The 17,333-nt window shown below is 38.8% G+C and overlaps 1 protein-coding gene across 1 annotated transcript in view; it reads left to right on the top strand.

The window, feature by feature from the left end:
• PTPRN2 (protein tyrosine phosphatase receptor type N2) overlaps positions 1-17,333 on the top strand; it is a 635,649-nt gene that overhangs the window by 556,498 nt on the left and 61,818 nt on the right. Inside the window, exon 15 of the mRNA XM_077191900.1 lies at positions 16,647-16,794. Within this exon, the coding sequence (XP_077048015.1) occupies positions 16,647-16,794 (148 nt within the window). The remainder of the gene's footprint in view (positions 1-16,646; positions 16,795-17,333) is intronic.

The raw sequence follows: 17,333 nt of genomic DNA, 5'->3' as shown, positions 1-17,333 counted from the left end.
AATGTGTGACACAAAACTAGGTTATGCAACTGTGTGCAGCAAGTAAAAAGAAAGGATCATTTTCTTGGCTGAAACAAATCTTGGTGGCTATCTGGACTTTTTTCTGTTTCACCCAGCTTTCTTGCATTTCCAGAGGACATCCAGGTAATGTCAAGGCAAGACAAGTATCAACTGTAGCAAGTAGCAATAGATGGGGATTTAATGAAAATTATCTGAGTTTTGATAGATCAGGTTGAAGACAAGGAATCTTACTGGATACTCAGCTGCTTCTGAGAGTCTCATGAACTGTGGGGTCTCCTGGAGATGAGTATTTATCTGGGAGATCTTTTCTTTTGGCTCCAAATGCATCCTCAGTGATGAAGTGCTCTTGCAGTATTTTTCCTGTTGTGCACGCTCACATCATGCATTAAATCCTTGATAACTCATTGTAGCAGATACAGCAGTTAATCATATTTTGGATTTAGCAGGTGGAAATGCCTGTTTAGAAGGATACTAGAAAGAGGGCAATTCAGGAAGACTTCTCAGGCAGGAGACTCAAGATGATAATGTATGTTACAGAGTATTTCTGAGCTGGTGGCAGAGTTCAGATAGGAGCAGGTGGAGAGTTTTGACTCACTGTGGGGTAAAGAAATTACTCACATGGGTTGCTAGACATGGCACACTGCTAAGATCAAATGACATGTGGTAAATGGGACTCCAGCTTCAGAGCTCCTCAAAATATGTAAGAGTTCAGGGTGAAAGTGGGACTTGCTTCATAAGTTCCAAAGAGACATAATATTGGCACTGTGTTTTTGCACTGCTGTGCCAGTTGCAGTTTAGGATGCCCAGAAGAACTCCCATTGATATTTTGGAGAGCTCTTTCTCTTTGTGTGGGCCATGCCAGCAAAAGTTATTGAACATGACCTGGTTATTTGTTATGAAGACAGTTCAATCCCTCCACTGATTCAACAAAGTCTGATTCAACAAAGTTCTTCAGGGTAAGATTAAAAAAACTTGTACTTTGCTTTCTGTAACTCCTTCTGGGATTAGACCATAATTTGGCAGTGTTTTCTGAGTAAGGTAACAGAATTTGGGTGGTATTTGGAAAATTTGATGTGTAGGACACAGACAGAATGCTCCTGTGATGATCAAATTTTGCATATGCACCCACGACGCAGCTGTGGAAATATTTTTAAATAAGGAGATAAACATTAAAATAATCTGTGAAGTTTGCTTGGAAGTGGATGACATCGTATTTGCTGTTCAATAAAAGAGGACTGGTTTACTTTGTGGTCAAAACCAGGTAAAGTATTCCACCCTCAAATATTACATCCTTACCCCCCAGTATGTCTTTATAAAAGACATAATTTTACTGAGTTTGTCTCCTTTATGTAACTGTCCTTTTGTTTCAGACCAGAGTAATAGCTTACTTTTTTTTTTTTTTTGTTTTTTTGTTTTTTTGTTTTTTTTTTTTTTTTTGTTGGCAGCTCTCCCTCAATGCTGTCATGTCTCCCTTATCCTCTTCTCCTAAACTCATGAGCTAATGCTGCTTTAGGTTGCCAAGCTGGCCAAGAAAACCCTATTCATAGCAAGGGAGAATTATGAGCTGCCTCTTGTTGTATGTTGGACCTTTGCATTGAACTAAGAATAGGAGGGAGGGGTGATAAACTGCCCACAAGCATCACCTCCTCCAAACACAACCTGCCATTGCTCTAGGAATTATTCTCTGGCCTTTTTCTTCCTGGAATGATTATGAGGGTTGATGTCCAGGTCCTCAAATGTTTTTGTCCTCTGTCTGGTCAGTAGTAAATCCATTGAGCTTTGTTAAAGATGGTTGGTTTCTGGACTTGACCCATCTTTAAAAAATATTTCTCTGACTATGTATCACAACTGTGTTATTTTTAAGATGATTTATGTGAAGGTTTGCCACCTTCTGACTGGGCTGTTTGTAGTAACTAAAATATTCCCCTGAACATCCAAAAACTCCACTGCACATAGCAACTAAGCTCTAGTAGCTGTCAGACTGCAGTGAATTGAAGCACATTTCTGTACATCTTTTATTAAATATGTGCACATGCAGCACATTTCTTTAAGGAAAATAAAAGATGACAATGTCTCCTTTTTGGATGCATTATATTTGTGCTTCAGCATTGAAGAGAGTCTGGTAATTATAAAGCTGTTTAAGCAATTTTATTTTAAAATTATAAAGGTACTGAACTTGAGAAAACAAATGCAGTCAGTTATTTACTACTGACTACTTCTTTCATTCTTTCTGTATTTAATTTAAGTGGACTTTAGCTGGTTGCAAATAAAAATACTAAAGGACTAGCAATGCACACCATGATTTGTGTTCTTGCTGTCATGCAAATTCACAGAAAGAAGGAAACATATTAAAGAAATTTGATAAGACCAGGTGGTCTGAGTGAATAATTTCCCTTTCATTAACATATTCCCCTTATTAACTCTGTAATTAATTGTACATAGCTAAGGAAAGCTATGGAAATTGCATTTTGAGATGTATCAAAGCTGACTTTATGCTTCAGACTTCCATGCAATTTACTATTAATGAAGCAAGAGATGGAGGCCCCAAATCTATAATTATTACTTACTATTTGAATGACAAGCAAAGAATTTTATCAGCACAGTTTCAAATGAAAGGGGATTAGCAGCTAATGTTGAAATTGTTAATCTTTCTTATTAAAATAATTTTGACGAGAGTGTTTAGCCTGAAAGAGGTTTCTGGAACATCATTTACCATTAAAACAGCTATTTTCTGAGGCTCAGTATGAATTTGTCTAAGTTTGACAGCAGGGTGCAAATATTTTTTAAATGAATGAATATTTTATGGGAGCTAAGGCTGTTCATGTGTGAGCTGACGCCGAGCTGCTTGCTGTGTGCATATTCCTAGAATGTGTAGCAGGATGGTAGTTCAATATCCATCTCACCAAAGTGAAGATGTCTACTGAGATAACAAGGGGAGAAAAGCTACAGCAGGAAAATCTGAGAGCTGAAATTGCACCCACGGCTGTGTCTGCAGACGAGTGATTAGCGGGTGGGAGCCCAGGCAGAACCAGGCCCTAGATCTTGGTGTTATATTTATGACACAGTGTTACTTCATGTTTATTTAGGCCTTCTTATGCCTTTAAATACTGGTATATTTTTAGGGTTTGTATATTGGTTTTAGTATCATGTGCCTTGAGATGACTCTTCAGTGGTGGGTGCTTCATACCCACATGCATGCTTGTGTACAAATACCATGAACAGCAATAGTATGCTCTATAGGTATAGATAAATATTTGGGAGCAGACATACAATATATACAACTTTTCTGTGTTAATGGAAAATTTTTTAGCATTTTAAATTTTAAAACTTTTCCTTGCAATATTGGCAATTTTTGTCTCTTACAGCAGTGTATAAGTGAAGCTGACAAGGCTGTTTGTGCTCCTTGGAATGAGGAAATTGTGAATATATAGTGACATAAATGGTGAAAAGCACAGCAGTGATAATTTATAAAATTTAATTTGCAGTGATCTCAGACACATCAGTACTGGAGGAGATGTATGTTAAAGAACCCTTTTAATCTGCCTGTGTCACATTACAGAGAAAAGCTAATGGAAAAGATGTCACATGTCTTTGCCAGTGACAAATTTTACCAGTAGAATAGATAGAGATCATTTAAATGCTTTAAGACATTATTTGCATGAGTAGATGGACTGTGTGTAGAAGTACCATCAACACAACAAACCCTCATGTACCTGCTCTACCATGAGATTACTCCAAGCTTTACCTCTGTGTGGAGCACGTGAAACTTGACTGGGCTCACCCCAAAAACTGCAGGTTGCAGAAGTAACCTTTTATCTGTAAGTCCTACAAGGTTCCTTGGAGCAGTCTTGCAGAGGGAGTACTTCTGCAGCAGGACGTGTCCTAAAGTGGGCATTCATGTCATTCATCAGACAATTCCAAAGGAGTTTTAGCTTAAAAGTAGCAGTTGGTAAATAGCATGCAGTAATGATACCCAGTGAAGCACTTTCATATAAAATCATGTTTTGTATGTATTATAATTATGTGTTAGACCAAAGGCATCAAGGGTGCTTCTTAACTTGTAGGAATCATAACAAACCCTGTAGACTGTGGCATGAAGAGACAGCCACCATGCCAGTGTGGTAGGCTGTGGTGGACTTAAAAGATGGAATTTTTCAAGGATGAAGCTAATGCAGAATCCAAACCCAAAGCTTTTCTAAATGCAGGAGTGTTTCTGATGCAGCAGTTTATCTACTGCTTTATCTGCTGCTGGGGAAGGCACCTGGAAGGGTTGGCTTTATTAACCACAGCAAGCTAAGATGCCCAGGGCAGTGCTGGCTCACAGCAGCGGGGTGTCCTGCTGCTTCTCAGGTGTGTGTGTGTGTGTAATGCCTGCCTGAGAAAGGTGCTTTCTTCATTTTTCATTGCCTCCTTTCACCTTTTTGTGTCTTGGTTTGCATTGGACCAATTTGATTGAAAACATCACGGTAGTGTATGGTTGCTGTAGTAAATGTACTAATGGTGCCCAATACACTACTTCTTCTGGAACTCCATAAATGGCTTTTTCATTCATTTGAAGTTCAAGAACAAAGAAGTTCAAGTATCAAAAAAACTCTGTGGTATCTGAGGGTATCCACCAGCCTTCAACTTAGCATATGTGTGTCCTCATAACTGAATTTTGAAAAACTTTGTCCTTCAGGTAGGATTCTGGGGCCTGATAAAAGAAATGTTGATTAAAGTCACCAGGATCCTTTCAACTCGCTTTAATAACCAAAATAATAATAAGGCAATGCTTATATACTACTTCTGATCAGTAGATTCAAAGCTCTTTTTAAAAAGGTCTCTATCATTATCCTGTCTTTTTAGTCCAGGAAACTCAGGCACTGACAGGGAAGCATCTTGACCAAGACAAACCTTAAGGTTGGAAACAGAGCCAGGAGTAGATCCCCATTCCCTTGTGTCCCTGTGCTGAGCTTTCACAACTCATCCTACTGGCTTTAACAGAAGAAGGATTGTATTGAAGGATAATATTTTTGTCCTTTTGTGTCACTCATTGCTCTTTTTTAAGACATGAAAGTATATAGGAATTCTGGACTTGGGTTTGTCAGATTTCATTCTGCCAAGTTTAGTTTTCACCTTATTATTGAAGAGCAAAATATCCCATATTTGGAGAGCTGACTGAAAGATATTAAATACGTATTGAAAAAGCTTGTGAAAACCAAACTGAGGATGTGCAGTCTATAGTAAATAAGAGTATGGTGGAAAAGGATGCCTTACACACATTTTTTGAGTTTCTTCTGAATTGATAACAGTTTTCTTCAAGGCCAATCTGCTAAATCCTTAGCAATCATGCACATGCACCAAATTTTAGGTTCTTTTTCTTTCTGTTTAACAGTCAGTTGTACTTTTACTGTCTACTCAAAACTACTGCTGTCACCCCCTCAATTTATTCTCCTTGTTCAGCAGTTGAAGGGAAAGGTTCAAAGGAGAAGAAACAGCATGCAAAGAAATGTTGAGACCTATCAGTTATGACCAAAATTTGCTTCTTCCCATAGCATTTATCTATGTTCTAGTTTTTGTTTTTCTGACTTTCTTCCTTTGCAGTATAGTGTCTTCTTTCATCATTTCACTTCTTTATTGACCTCTAGAGTATGTTCTTGGCTTCTTCTTCTGTCCTCTTTCACATTGTTTTTCCCTTGTTCTTATTTTGCCCTCTGTCACTTCAAATGTTTTCATCTGTGGATTAGACCAGTGTTCCTCAAACTTCTTTAAAGTGTTATTCTTTACTGGCTTCCATGGAAACCCAAGAGTCCCAGGAGTAGGCAGGATGTCTTCAGCTTATGCACTTCTAAAGCCTTTCTACCATCACTTCACAATCCCTTTTGAATGCTTTCATGAAAAAAATATTTGAGAATTACTGAGCTAGGCCAGCATCAGTTGGAATTCCCATGGTGCATAGATAAAAGGTTACCTGAAAAATGGGACACTTCCTCCAGATTTGGGAGCTGGGCAGATGCCAGCTGCATCTTGCTCACAGCCAGCATTGCTTATTCTCCTACTGCATGTTGTTTCAACATGACTGTGAGTGTGACATGGAAGGGGTAGGGCAGAAGTGTCTTCTCCCACAGTTGTCTCTTTAAGTCCTCAAAGGGCTTCTGTGAAAAAATAATTTCTTCATTTCCTACTGTCATAAAATCATTTAGGTTGAAAGAGACCTCCAAATCAAGTCCAACCATTAAAAAAATCAGTTTTTCATTCAACCTGCTTTATGAGCTGTCTTCTATAGTCAAGCTCTTTGTTTTTACTGTTGTACTGAGCTTGCTCTGCATCTGTGGGACTGGCAGTTCCCATGGAATTGCCAATTGTGTTGCTTCTGTGTGTGCAAACATGGAATTTTCATGGTTCCAAAATGGTCCTTAGTGCAAGGATGAGGTCATTGAAACTGTTTGTGGAGTTGGAAGTGTCTGGTCTCTGTTACAGGAGATTTCTAAGGAAAAGGCTGATTACCAGTCTGTTCCTTTCCTGCTTTTTCTCCCAGCTAACCTGGTGGTCACTTGTGCATATATGCATAGCCTGCCTCTAGGCTGTGGGTGTAGCATGAATTGCAAGACTTCTTGGATTTCATATTGCATGTTCTCAATTTTCCACAACCTCTGTGTGTGTTTAGGTACAAACTCTATCAGTTCAATATCTTACCTTGACCCACCACCCAAAAAAAATCCCAGAAGAGCAGATGGGCTTTCCTTTATGAGTTATTATTTTTTCCTGGAGAAGCCCTTTTTGACTTCTATTCACAAGTTTAAGAGTAGCAGTAAGCAAGTACTTATCCCTTTGCTTTAGCAGGGGTATTATATCTGTAAAAGAAATATTTTCCTGTCTGCCCTCAAGATGGCCAGTGTTTAACATAGTGATATTTTTCCAGACTATCTATAAATCACATCGTGTTCTGTATCACTTGGATATACTTGGTCATGGTTGCCTGGGTTTTACTGGTCTCATTATCTCTGTAGAACTTGACCATGCTTGAAGAGAAGATTATTTTTAAACATGATGTTTTCAGAATTCTTTATTTATCTCTTGGTAATTTTTATATATATAGTAAAGGAAGATGACTATACAAGTGCTCTGAAAAGAAACACAGACTGTAATTCATTAAAATCTAAATTTGAAAATACAGTATCCAACGGAGAACCCAAATTTAGATGCTTAATTGAGTTAGCAGGGCTGTGAGACGAAGCCAGGAAATTTGGTTTTGTGTTTTCAGCCAGGTAATTAGTGTGCAGTAATATATTTTTAAAGTTTTCATTTCAGACACACAACAGACGTATAAATGAATCACAAATATGTCTTGGATTCTGGTATGGTGTTAAAATATTAGTAAAAAATGAAGTGAGAAGGGATCATTAGAAAAATTGATTTAATGTGTAAGAAGAGAATAGCAGTTTTCTGTGAGAGTGGTGTTGGGTGTCAATATTTATCACAAAGAGCCAAAGGACTTGATTTGTATATTTTTGTTCGGTTTTCCAGCTAGTTTTTACATGCTTGTGCTTTTACATTTTAACAAAGCTACCAGAAATGCTTCCCAAAATGTCTCAGTTGATGAATTCAGCTGACACTCTCCTTGGTGCCAGTTCCTGTACTGCAGAGCTGTCTTTAATGGGGAGGTTTGGGCTGAGTTTTTTCTTGTTTTGGATTTATTTTTGGTTTTACAAAATGTCACAACATATCCCATGCTGTGAAATAGCAGTAATTGGCTAAGAGGTTTAGACCTTAATTTTTTTAAGTAATATTGTTCCTTTTAGTGAAGGCTATTTATTATTTAAGATTTTTGTAGTGAAATCTACTATAAGACGTACAGAAATTTTAGAAAGTGCTTTTGGATAATTCGTCTTTTACATATATATTATTTACCTTGGCATGTCTTTGCATAAACAGCATTCAGCATGTGCATGAATTTATCTACTCACCAGACACTTAAACCATGTACTTCTAAACAAAATCCCCAACCCAAAATCTGTACTAATTCCATCACAGTCAGAATATTTGGTATACTTGTAATTACAAAAATGTTCTCAGATATGGATTCATTAAGGTGTCCTTTCAGCCATGTCTATAAACATGATCACGGGGTTAAAAATCAGCTGTCAAGAATATTCCTGCAAAAATTAGTGTTTTAGGAGCATATTCTGTGACCCTGGGAAATTCATTTCAATGTTTGAGCCCTTCCATTTCCCACCTGTGAAGCAGCAGTGAAACTTGCCTCCCCTGCAGGAGAAATGTGAGCACTTTCAGACAGTTGGACAAGAAGGAGCTATAGAAATACAGGGATTGTAAGGGAGCAAATTATATTCCTTTTATGGCAATCATCTTCCCTTTTTTGTGGAGGTTTATTTAAAGCAAAGTAATTGCAGAGGTGAAAATTCAGAGGCATAATTTAGATTTCAAGAAAGGGGGTAAGGAGGCGGAGATGAGGGTGGTTATATTTTAAGACCTAGAAGACACCATTAAGTAGCTGATATTCCTTAAGAAGGGATTCCTTGTGGAGTGAATTTCTTTATCTTCTGCTATATTTAGAGAGCCAGGTAGAGTAAATATTTCATAATTAAGCATTCCATTTTTTTTTTTTTAATGTTTAACTTCATAGCTGCATTTCTTTTTAAAAGTATACCTGCCTCCACCTTTCCAGTTGAAGCAATTCTTAGCAGCAAATGTATTTTCCAAGATCTCTTCCACAGATGACAACCTGTGTCAGTCCAGGCCAGGTTGTATCCATCCATTTCACTGGGATTTCATTGAACACCTTTGGCAGCTGGGAGCTGTAAGAAAAGGGATTAGCAAGTGTTTGTGTGACACACACTGATCCCAGCACCTGCTGATTGGATTGAAGTAATCCTTTTACAAGTTACAAAACTCTATTATCAGAGCATTAGGAGAAGGAGAGATGGTGATGTACACTGCATCAAGGGTATATTAATTTAGGCAAACAGAACATAGGTTGCCATCTAACATGCTTGTGAATTACAGCCTTTCTGGCCAAAGTTGCACACTGGTCCAGTCTGGTAGATAGTGCCTTGCACTGCTTGTGCACAGGTGATACTTCTCTAGCAAACCAGGGACAAAAATTTAACATTATTTAAGATGGCATGCTGAAGGCACAGCTGCTCACTGTGTGCATGCCTAGGTGTCTACAATGAGCTTTACATCTAAAAATATGAAACTGAAACTATGGAATGTCATTTTTATTGTTGGCATGTATCACCATGGAAGTTAAATTATTTCTGAATAATACAACCTATTTGAAGCAATCTAGGGATATTATTCTCAACCACACTGAATAGTTGCTTTGTCAGTGAATTGCCTCCCTCTGGCTTTTTTTTTAAGTTTTCCTTCATCACCTACCACATTATGTATGATATTAGTAGTGTTTCATGCCAAATTACAAGTAGAGCTCCATAGTATTTTTCAGTACCTAACTGAAAAGCTTCAAAACTATTTTTTTCACTGGTGTAATCATGTCCTGAGAAATAGGAAAACTATTAGATCAAAACACATCATGGTAGTAATATGGCTGCAAATGGAGGAGGAAAAATAATTTCTCAGTGTCTTTTGCAAGAGAAAATACAAATTCCCAAGTTTTTATTTCCCATATTTTTTCATTTGTGGTTACTGTAAGCAGGAGATCTGAGATGGCACAGCACAAGTTACAAAAGAGAAAGGAGCCCTCAGCCTGAAATGCCTGACTAATCAGGTGATGAAATCCTGCTTCCAGTAAAGTAGGGATGCAGAACACTCTCCAGGATTGAGAGCATGTGAGACTTTATAGCCAGATGGTAATTTACTGAGATTTCTTCCAGATACAAGTTCTGTGAGATACTGACAAAGAGCTGCCACAACAGAGTTTTTCATTTTATATGTCTGTATAAGCCAAATATAACTACCCCTATAAAGTCACACTTCTTTGCAGTTAATATTGAGAACTTGATGTTTAAGATTAAAGCTGGCATTCCTAACATTTATAGATTGAAGTTCAAGAGATGGAGCTGGTCTTGGTACCAGTTACAGGCTCTGCATTATTGTGGGTTGGTTGGATTAGAGCACCAGAAACAACTGTGGGACTTCCATGGAACAACTAACTTGGCAAAAAGTTATTTTCTTAGCATGCTAGTTGATGGAAAGACTGAAAATGATTGAGATAGTGCATCCTCTCTTTATTTAAGGTTTGCTTTGCTAGGAAGAAAAGTAGGAGAGCATGGGCATAGTTTGGCTCTGCTCCCATGTTTCAGCACCACTGGAAGTTTCTTCGTGGAAACATGTGATGAGATCCCAGCCTTTTATCAGTGCAAGGACACCAGGGCAGCTCAGGGAAGAAGACTGATCTTCTGCAAGCAAGACCCCAAAGTAACTTCAGGGTTACTCTGAAAATGCTGGGAAGTGAGAAATGCTTAAAAAGTGCATAAAAAACAATGTGGTGCTCTGCAGGATCTGAATATGGCTCAGAGTTGTAATAGTGACTCTGATCTCAGGGGGCTTTATTTGATCAGCTCTGGACAAGTTTGTGTGCACCAAAATAGAAGAATAAACTAATAATTTTGTAAAAGAGGAGTGGAGAGCAGGAACAGAGAACAGAAATGAACTTCTCTGTTGCTATTCTCTGAGTCTAGACTCAGCCCTAGAAAATAAGGGAGCACATATTAAAAAAGGAGTTGCTGATTATCTAGAGAGAGATTTTTCAAGGGCATAAAAGGAAATGTAAGGTGTCATGTAAGAGGATGGGGAAGGCTGGAGTCTTTCCTTTGTGTGTTTGCTAATCTCCTACACCCTTTCCATTGGATAGTTGAACAATGAGTAAGAATATGCATAATTTTCTAAAGAGCAAATCTTGCCTGAACAAACCTGATTGCTTTTTATTTAAGTAAAACTACAAAACCCAGTAGTTGAAGTGAAAACAATGGATGCTATCCATACAAATTTTAATAAAGTCGTGACACTGTCTCATAAATAGTTAATTGAAAAATTAATGCCAAATTTTTAGAGGACAATTATGTGAATTGAAATGAGGCAAAAGCTTGATATACAAAAAGTAATGATTGAAAGCTATGTCTAGGAGTGTCTGGCAGAGTACAGGAAATGCTCTTAGATCCAGTTATATTTAACTTTTTAAATAATGATGTGGAAATCAGTGGAAGTGACAATGACTTTCATCACAGTCTAAAATTCTGCACAGATGTGATGACAGAGGAGTAATTCAAAAGTTTGAAAGTGTTAAACCTGAAAACACATACAACAAAGAAATTATCTTTGAAGAAAAGAGTCACAAGAAGACATATCTATAATTTGCATAGATCCATTAATTCATGATCTGTGAAGACACTGGAATATATACAAGCAGAACTTGTGGAGAACAGCAATATTCTGAGCAAACAGACTAAAGTTGAAATACATGGCTTGCTGAAAATGAGTAGCAAATTAAGTTTGAAAAAGAAAAGCAACGTTGTTGACATCCCTATAAAAATCTCAAATGAGAACTACCATTCTTTATTGAAAATATTTGTATATTTCCAGGTATACAATGTATAGCTCAGAACAGTCAGAGTCCCAAGAAGTAGTAATGAACTGTGCTTTAGGCTTCTGCTTCAGATACAGAACAGCCAAATGTTAGAAAAATCCTAGTGATATACAAGAAATTATATTATTTGAAGACCTGGAAACAAGTAATCAGATAGGCTGCTTCTGTCTCTGAATTCTATAGCACTGTGAGTAATATGAGTGGGAACAGAGAAATTTACTGTGAAGCCACTAATGATAAGGTATTAAGCCAGAAAATGGAAGGACAAAACCATATGTGGTGTTGAAAGCAAATTGGATTTATGCAGAAAAGTATTCCTCTTACATGTAGTCAATGCAATGTGTACTAAAGAACACAAAGAAATTCAAACAGAGTAGCAAGAATTCTGGGGCATCCTGGGCCAGAACGATACAACCCATGAGTTAGCAAGGAACAAAGGCAAAAAACCACATTATTTAAATTAACTGCCAAGAATACAAAACAAATGTTTTCAAGTATAGTCTTTTTCTGCACAATTTGCCTTATAATAGCTAAGACAAATTCCTCTAGAATTTCCTCTCTTCCTTCTGAGGAACCCTGGGAAGCACAACAGCACTGCCTGGCCCTCTGCATCTCTGGAAAAAGCAGCAGCAGTTTGAAAGCAGTGGTTCCCACACTGTTGGGTGAACAGTGTGGGTTTGGGCAGTCACCATTCACAAGGATTAAGATAATTTCACATCCACATCTTCAGCTGACAAGTGAAATTCGATTAGACCTGTCAAGGTCTGTTAATTTGAGACTTGCACATATTTTCACTGAAAGATGCATCCTCAGTCATGGAAAGGGTTTCTACTCAAGTACCATATTGGAAGTATGTTGTCAAAAGTAATTGTGGCAACTGAACATCAGCTAATAAAATAGGCATTTTTAAAACAAATATCTTGACAGATGCAAACCATACTGTCTCTGAAGAAAGTACTGTCTCTCTTCAACCAAGTAAAAGGTGATAGGAGAAGAAGTGGCCTCAAGTTGTGCCAGGGGAGGTTTAGATTGGATATTAAGGAAAATTTCTTCACCAAAAGGGCTGTCAAGCACTGGAACAGGCTGCCCAGGGCAGTGGTGGGGTCACCACTATCTCGGGAGGTATTTAAAAGACATATAGACGTGGTACTGAGGAACATGGCTTAGTGGTAGACTTGGAAGTGCTGGGTTACCAGTTGGACTTGATGATCTGAGAGACTTTTCCAACCTAAATGATTTTGATTCTATGATTTAAAGATTGACCAGTCAATTAGAATTTAATAGTTATATTTTTAACCTTATTTAGTCACAGAGCATGTGTTGGACACCTTTCTAGATAAAAGAGTAAAGAAAAAAATAAGGAAAACCAAAGTAGTTTGACACCCTATTACAACATCAGCTGAGCACACAGGAAGCTCTAACAAAGCCACGTTCTACCAAAGCCAAACCAAGCCACTGTGCTCTGTCTTTGTGCCTGTGTTCAGGCACATAAAATCTGTCTTAATATGTGCCACTGGCAGTGTCTCTTCAGCCCATTCATTGTCCCTGGGACAGCTTTTCATCCTCTTGCTGAAAGCTCCCCTTTTGCCTTGCAACTGGCAGGTCTCACACAGTAATAATGGATTTTGTAATACATCCACTCTGTCCTCATTACATCAGCACATCCTCCTTATCCCCACAGCATGTTTGGCAGCAAGAGTATCTCCTCTGTCTCAACAAGAGAAAGTAGGGACTGAGCTACCTATTGTCCTCACAGGTCAGGCCCTGTGGAAGGAAAATTAAGGTTAATGGAATTTAAGGTGCATCAGAGGACCTGTGCAAGCAGATGGTGTTTGTTTAAATAATAGCATATACTTGGGATTACAGGACTTGCCTTGTTGTGCCATATTGGTGAGGCTAGACCTCTGCTTTTTTCAGCAGGCTTGAGGAGCAGTGCAATAACAGTGGTGACAACCTCTATTTATTTTACCTGCTGCTCTGGGACAAGGACAATCGCGTGCGTGTTTGACACGTTGGTAATGAATTTCTTGTGCATCAGGCAAACACTGCAAAATGTCTCATCAAAACATCCTAATTAAGGAGTGGATTTGAGTAGACATACAATCTCTAAAATATCAGAAGTTCCACTCAATTTAATGTACATCCAGCAGCTCCCAAGAGAGTGTTTCAAAATCACTAAGCTTCTGTTTAGCAAAGTGGGGATGAGCGTAGGGGCTCTGAAGGACTGTAAATGAAAGATTACTTAACTCTGAGGGAATTGTCTGGCTCCTGAATGTTTTAAAGCAAGCTTCTTCCTCAGCAGCTTTTAAAAATGTGTGTAAAGCAGATGTGCATATTGGGCAGAGCCTTCCATGGGTCCATTCAAATTGTCCTCCTCAAGGTCTGTCAGGAAGCGCCCTGTGAATCTGATCCATGTGATGCAGGAATTGAAACCACATAAGAAATGATTGGTTAAAGTAAAGATTTCAATGTGTTTTCATTTGAAAATTCATGTATCTTTACACTCAAGATTACCTGAAAAATGAAGGTAAAAGCAATAACTTTTAAAGAACATTGAGTTATTTGAAAGTTCATGTGCAATAAAAGCAGTCAATTTATCTTAACTGTAAACTTTACCTTAACTGTGACAGATTTGATGATTTTAAAAGGAAATTAAATTTCCTTTTAAAATACAATCCTTGAAATCATGAGAGAGACAAGCTGGAGTCAACAGAAAGCTCCTTACTACATTCAGTTCTGCTTTAGGAATCAAATGTTCATGGCCCTTTTCCTTTCCTTTGTGGGCCTACCAGGATTTTGGAGATTCAGTGTTGGCAGATCTGTATATCTGCATAAAATGTCCCTGAAGTCTGTGGGACATTGGTGATGGGCATGTCAAAATGAATCAGATTATAAAACTGTGGTTTAAAATGGGAAGATGCTACGGGCTGGTCCTTGACTGCCTGATCTCTGCTGCATGCTAAACAGCTGCTCTGAAGCCAGCAGTCTTGGCTCTGTGGTATTGTAAGATTTTGCTATTTTTTCCCTTTGCCTCATAAAAATTCTTATATACCAGCAAGTCTCTGCTCTGGAGGGATTATTCTTTTTTTTTTCTTTTTCCCCTATGATTTCAGTATATATATTTCAGTATACAGGCACAGAATTGCTAGGAGAAAAGAACAGGCTCTTTAGTCTCCCTCCTTTCCCCCGTAGCAACAGCCTTTTGACAAGGACAAACAAATTATTAGAGGATGGTTTCCTCCTGTTAACTTGCAAGTTAATGCTGGTAACTTGTTACCAGACCCACACCCCGACACACACCGGGGCCACACCACTCTCCCAGCTCCACGTCTGTCAGGGCACAGCTCTGTCCACTGCAATGCTTCTTCCTTCATTATAGAGAAAAAGCAATCACACAGTAGGTGTTTTGATTGTATCTAGGCCACCACTATTTTTTTACCTCCTTTAGAAACCTTTCTTCTAATGCAATATCTTTCTGTGTCCTTAAAGACATCCCTTCTGAAGCGTCGCTTCTTGAATTGGTTTTTCAGTACCAGGTTTGATTTACAAACCTTGCATAAAGACAGCGCCCAACAAACCCTGCACCAAACAAAGCTGTGTGTCAGGGGCTCTTTGTCATCAAAAAACTGTTCAAGCTGCAGCAGGGAGCTGTATCCTGCCCTGCCAGCCAGGTGGGAAGCACAGTGGCACAACAGATTTGCAGAGCTCCTGTTTGGCAGAGGACAAGCTGCAAGCTTTTTACACCTTCTGTTAAACCTGTAGAGAGGGCACGAGAGCCTTTCTTCTCTAAAGCACATTTAGGAAGAACAATTCAACATCAGAAAGATTGTCTATGGAAAGGGTTTTCTAAGCAATTAAAGTGCTTTTTGTACTTTACAGTGAATCCTTTCTGGGAGCTTTTTCTAGACAAGGTTTGATACAGATTGGGCTGTATTAGAGCAGGTTCCAGCAATAACCCGTTGTGGCTGATGTTTGGGCAAGAAGCTCTGCTATTGACCCCAGAGCCTGTCTCCTGAACATTCTGTCCTTTTTAAATCTGTTTAGGAATGTTAATTTCAGCCTGCCTAGTACAGGCAATATGGAGTTTAATTTACAAATATGAACAGGGTGTAAAGTGAGATATTTCTCTTGCTTGCTGTAGAAGATGGCAGGCTCTGCAAGGTAATGAGCGTGTATAAGCAGGCTCAAAGTACCAGATGATCACTTTCTTAATTTTCATGTTAAAGGCAGGGGAAGATTTCTGGGTTTCCCCCCCTCTTCCTATTTTCTGCTCTCCTCCCTCCACCTACTTGGATTATTTTCTGATCCATGGGGTGAAGGAAAAGGGTTTTGGTTCACTTTTCTCAAATCTTTGGAGCTGAATTCCTATCCACTGCTGGAGCTCTAGCCTTGGGAGATCTGCAAAACCTTAAGACCAGCACCAAGATACTTTGAGGCCCATAATCCTGCCACAGTTTTCTTTGGTGATGCTTTTCCCAATACTGTTAACTGAATGCAATTTACAATCCTTGACAACATATATTAATATTAATTAACAGCACCTCCTCAGTTGAAGGCCCTCTCTGTGCCTTTTCATCTGCAAGATGAGTTTCTGATGACCCAGTGCTTGAGCTACAACAGTTCTGCCTGGCAATTTTTAAATTCTTTTCAATATTTCTATCACTGTTGTGGCCTGCATATGTGCTTGAAATTTGGTTGTAAAATCCTTTGTTTTGACAGAAGTTGTTGTTTGTAGTAATTTTTGTTAATGGAATTTTGTTTCTTTTCCATTGCCTGATGAAAGAGACATTTGGGCTTATGTTTTCTAGGTACTGAAGAAGAAATAATTTTCTCCTAAAGCTCAGTAACTGGATGTTTCATACATTTCCTCTCTGTTAGCACTGGTACATTTTATCATTCTCATTTTTCATAGCACAAATAAGCTTGAAGTTAACTCTCTATTAAGTAAATAAATGAACCTTAAAACCGAGCCAGTTTTTTTTTCCAAAGCTCAGGATTCCCACACTTTGAGAAACATCCTTTAAGCTTAGCTTTCAGCCTTGCTAAGCCATTGCTTAATGCAGTATTCTTTTCATTCCAGTCCTACATGGAGGATCACCTGAAGAACAAGAACCGTCTGGAGAAGGAGTGGGAAGCCCTGTGTGCTTACCAGGCTGAGCCCAACGAGAGCAGCGTGGCACAGCGGGAGGAGAACGTGCCAAAGAACCGCTCCCGGGCCGTGGTACCATGTATGTACACTTCCCTTTGCACCTTGCCATTTTGGTTCTTCATACATGCCCCAGTATTCTTTGCACACTGGTGTGAGAGCTGCAGAAGGCAGGTAAACAATGTGGAGTGGTTTCTGTGTGTACTGGAAGCTGTGGCTATGATTTTGGGCTGGGTGCATGTCCTGTTGTCTTATCAGACCCTGTTTATCTCCTTGTATGTCACATATATGTTACAAAAATGCACAACTGTGCCACATAACACTGCTGCTGCAGCTGTGCTGTCTCACCAAATTCCATAGCCAGAGTGATTGTCAGTGCTGGAATATGCTGTCTGTACAAGAGTGGCACCTGCAGCTATTCAGTAGAAGTCTCTTCTTCTGACCAAGACAAGTTGGTCTCTTGTCCATCCAGCAGTAATACCAGCAGTTTATAGGCAGAGCCAGATAATCTGTTTATCATATACTCAGCTGTACTGAAGGAGCCCCTTTAGGCTTCAGTGGATAAACTTGCAAACTGACTTCTCTCTCAAGGCTTCTCTAAACACACAAAAATAAAAATAA

Source organism: Agelaius phoeniceus, chromosome 1, assembly GCF_051311805.1.
Source record: "Agelaius phoeniceus isolate bAgePho1 chromosome 1, bAgePho1.hap1, whole genome shotgun sequence".
Lineage (NCBI taxonomy): Eukaryota > Metazoa > Chordata > Aves > Passeriformes > Icteridae > Agelaius > Agelaius phoeniceus.
This window is presented reverse-complemented; position numbering and strand designations above follow the sequence as displayed.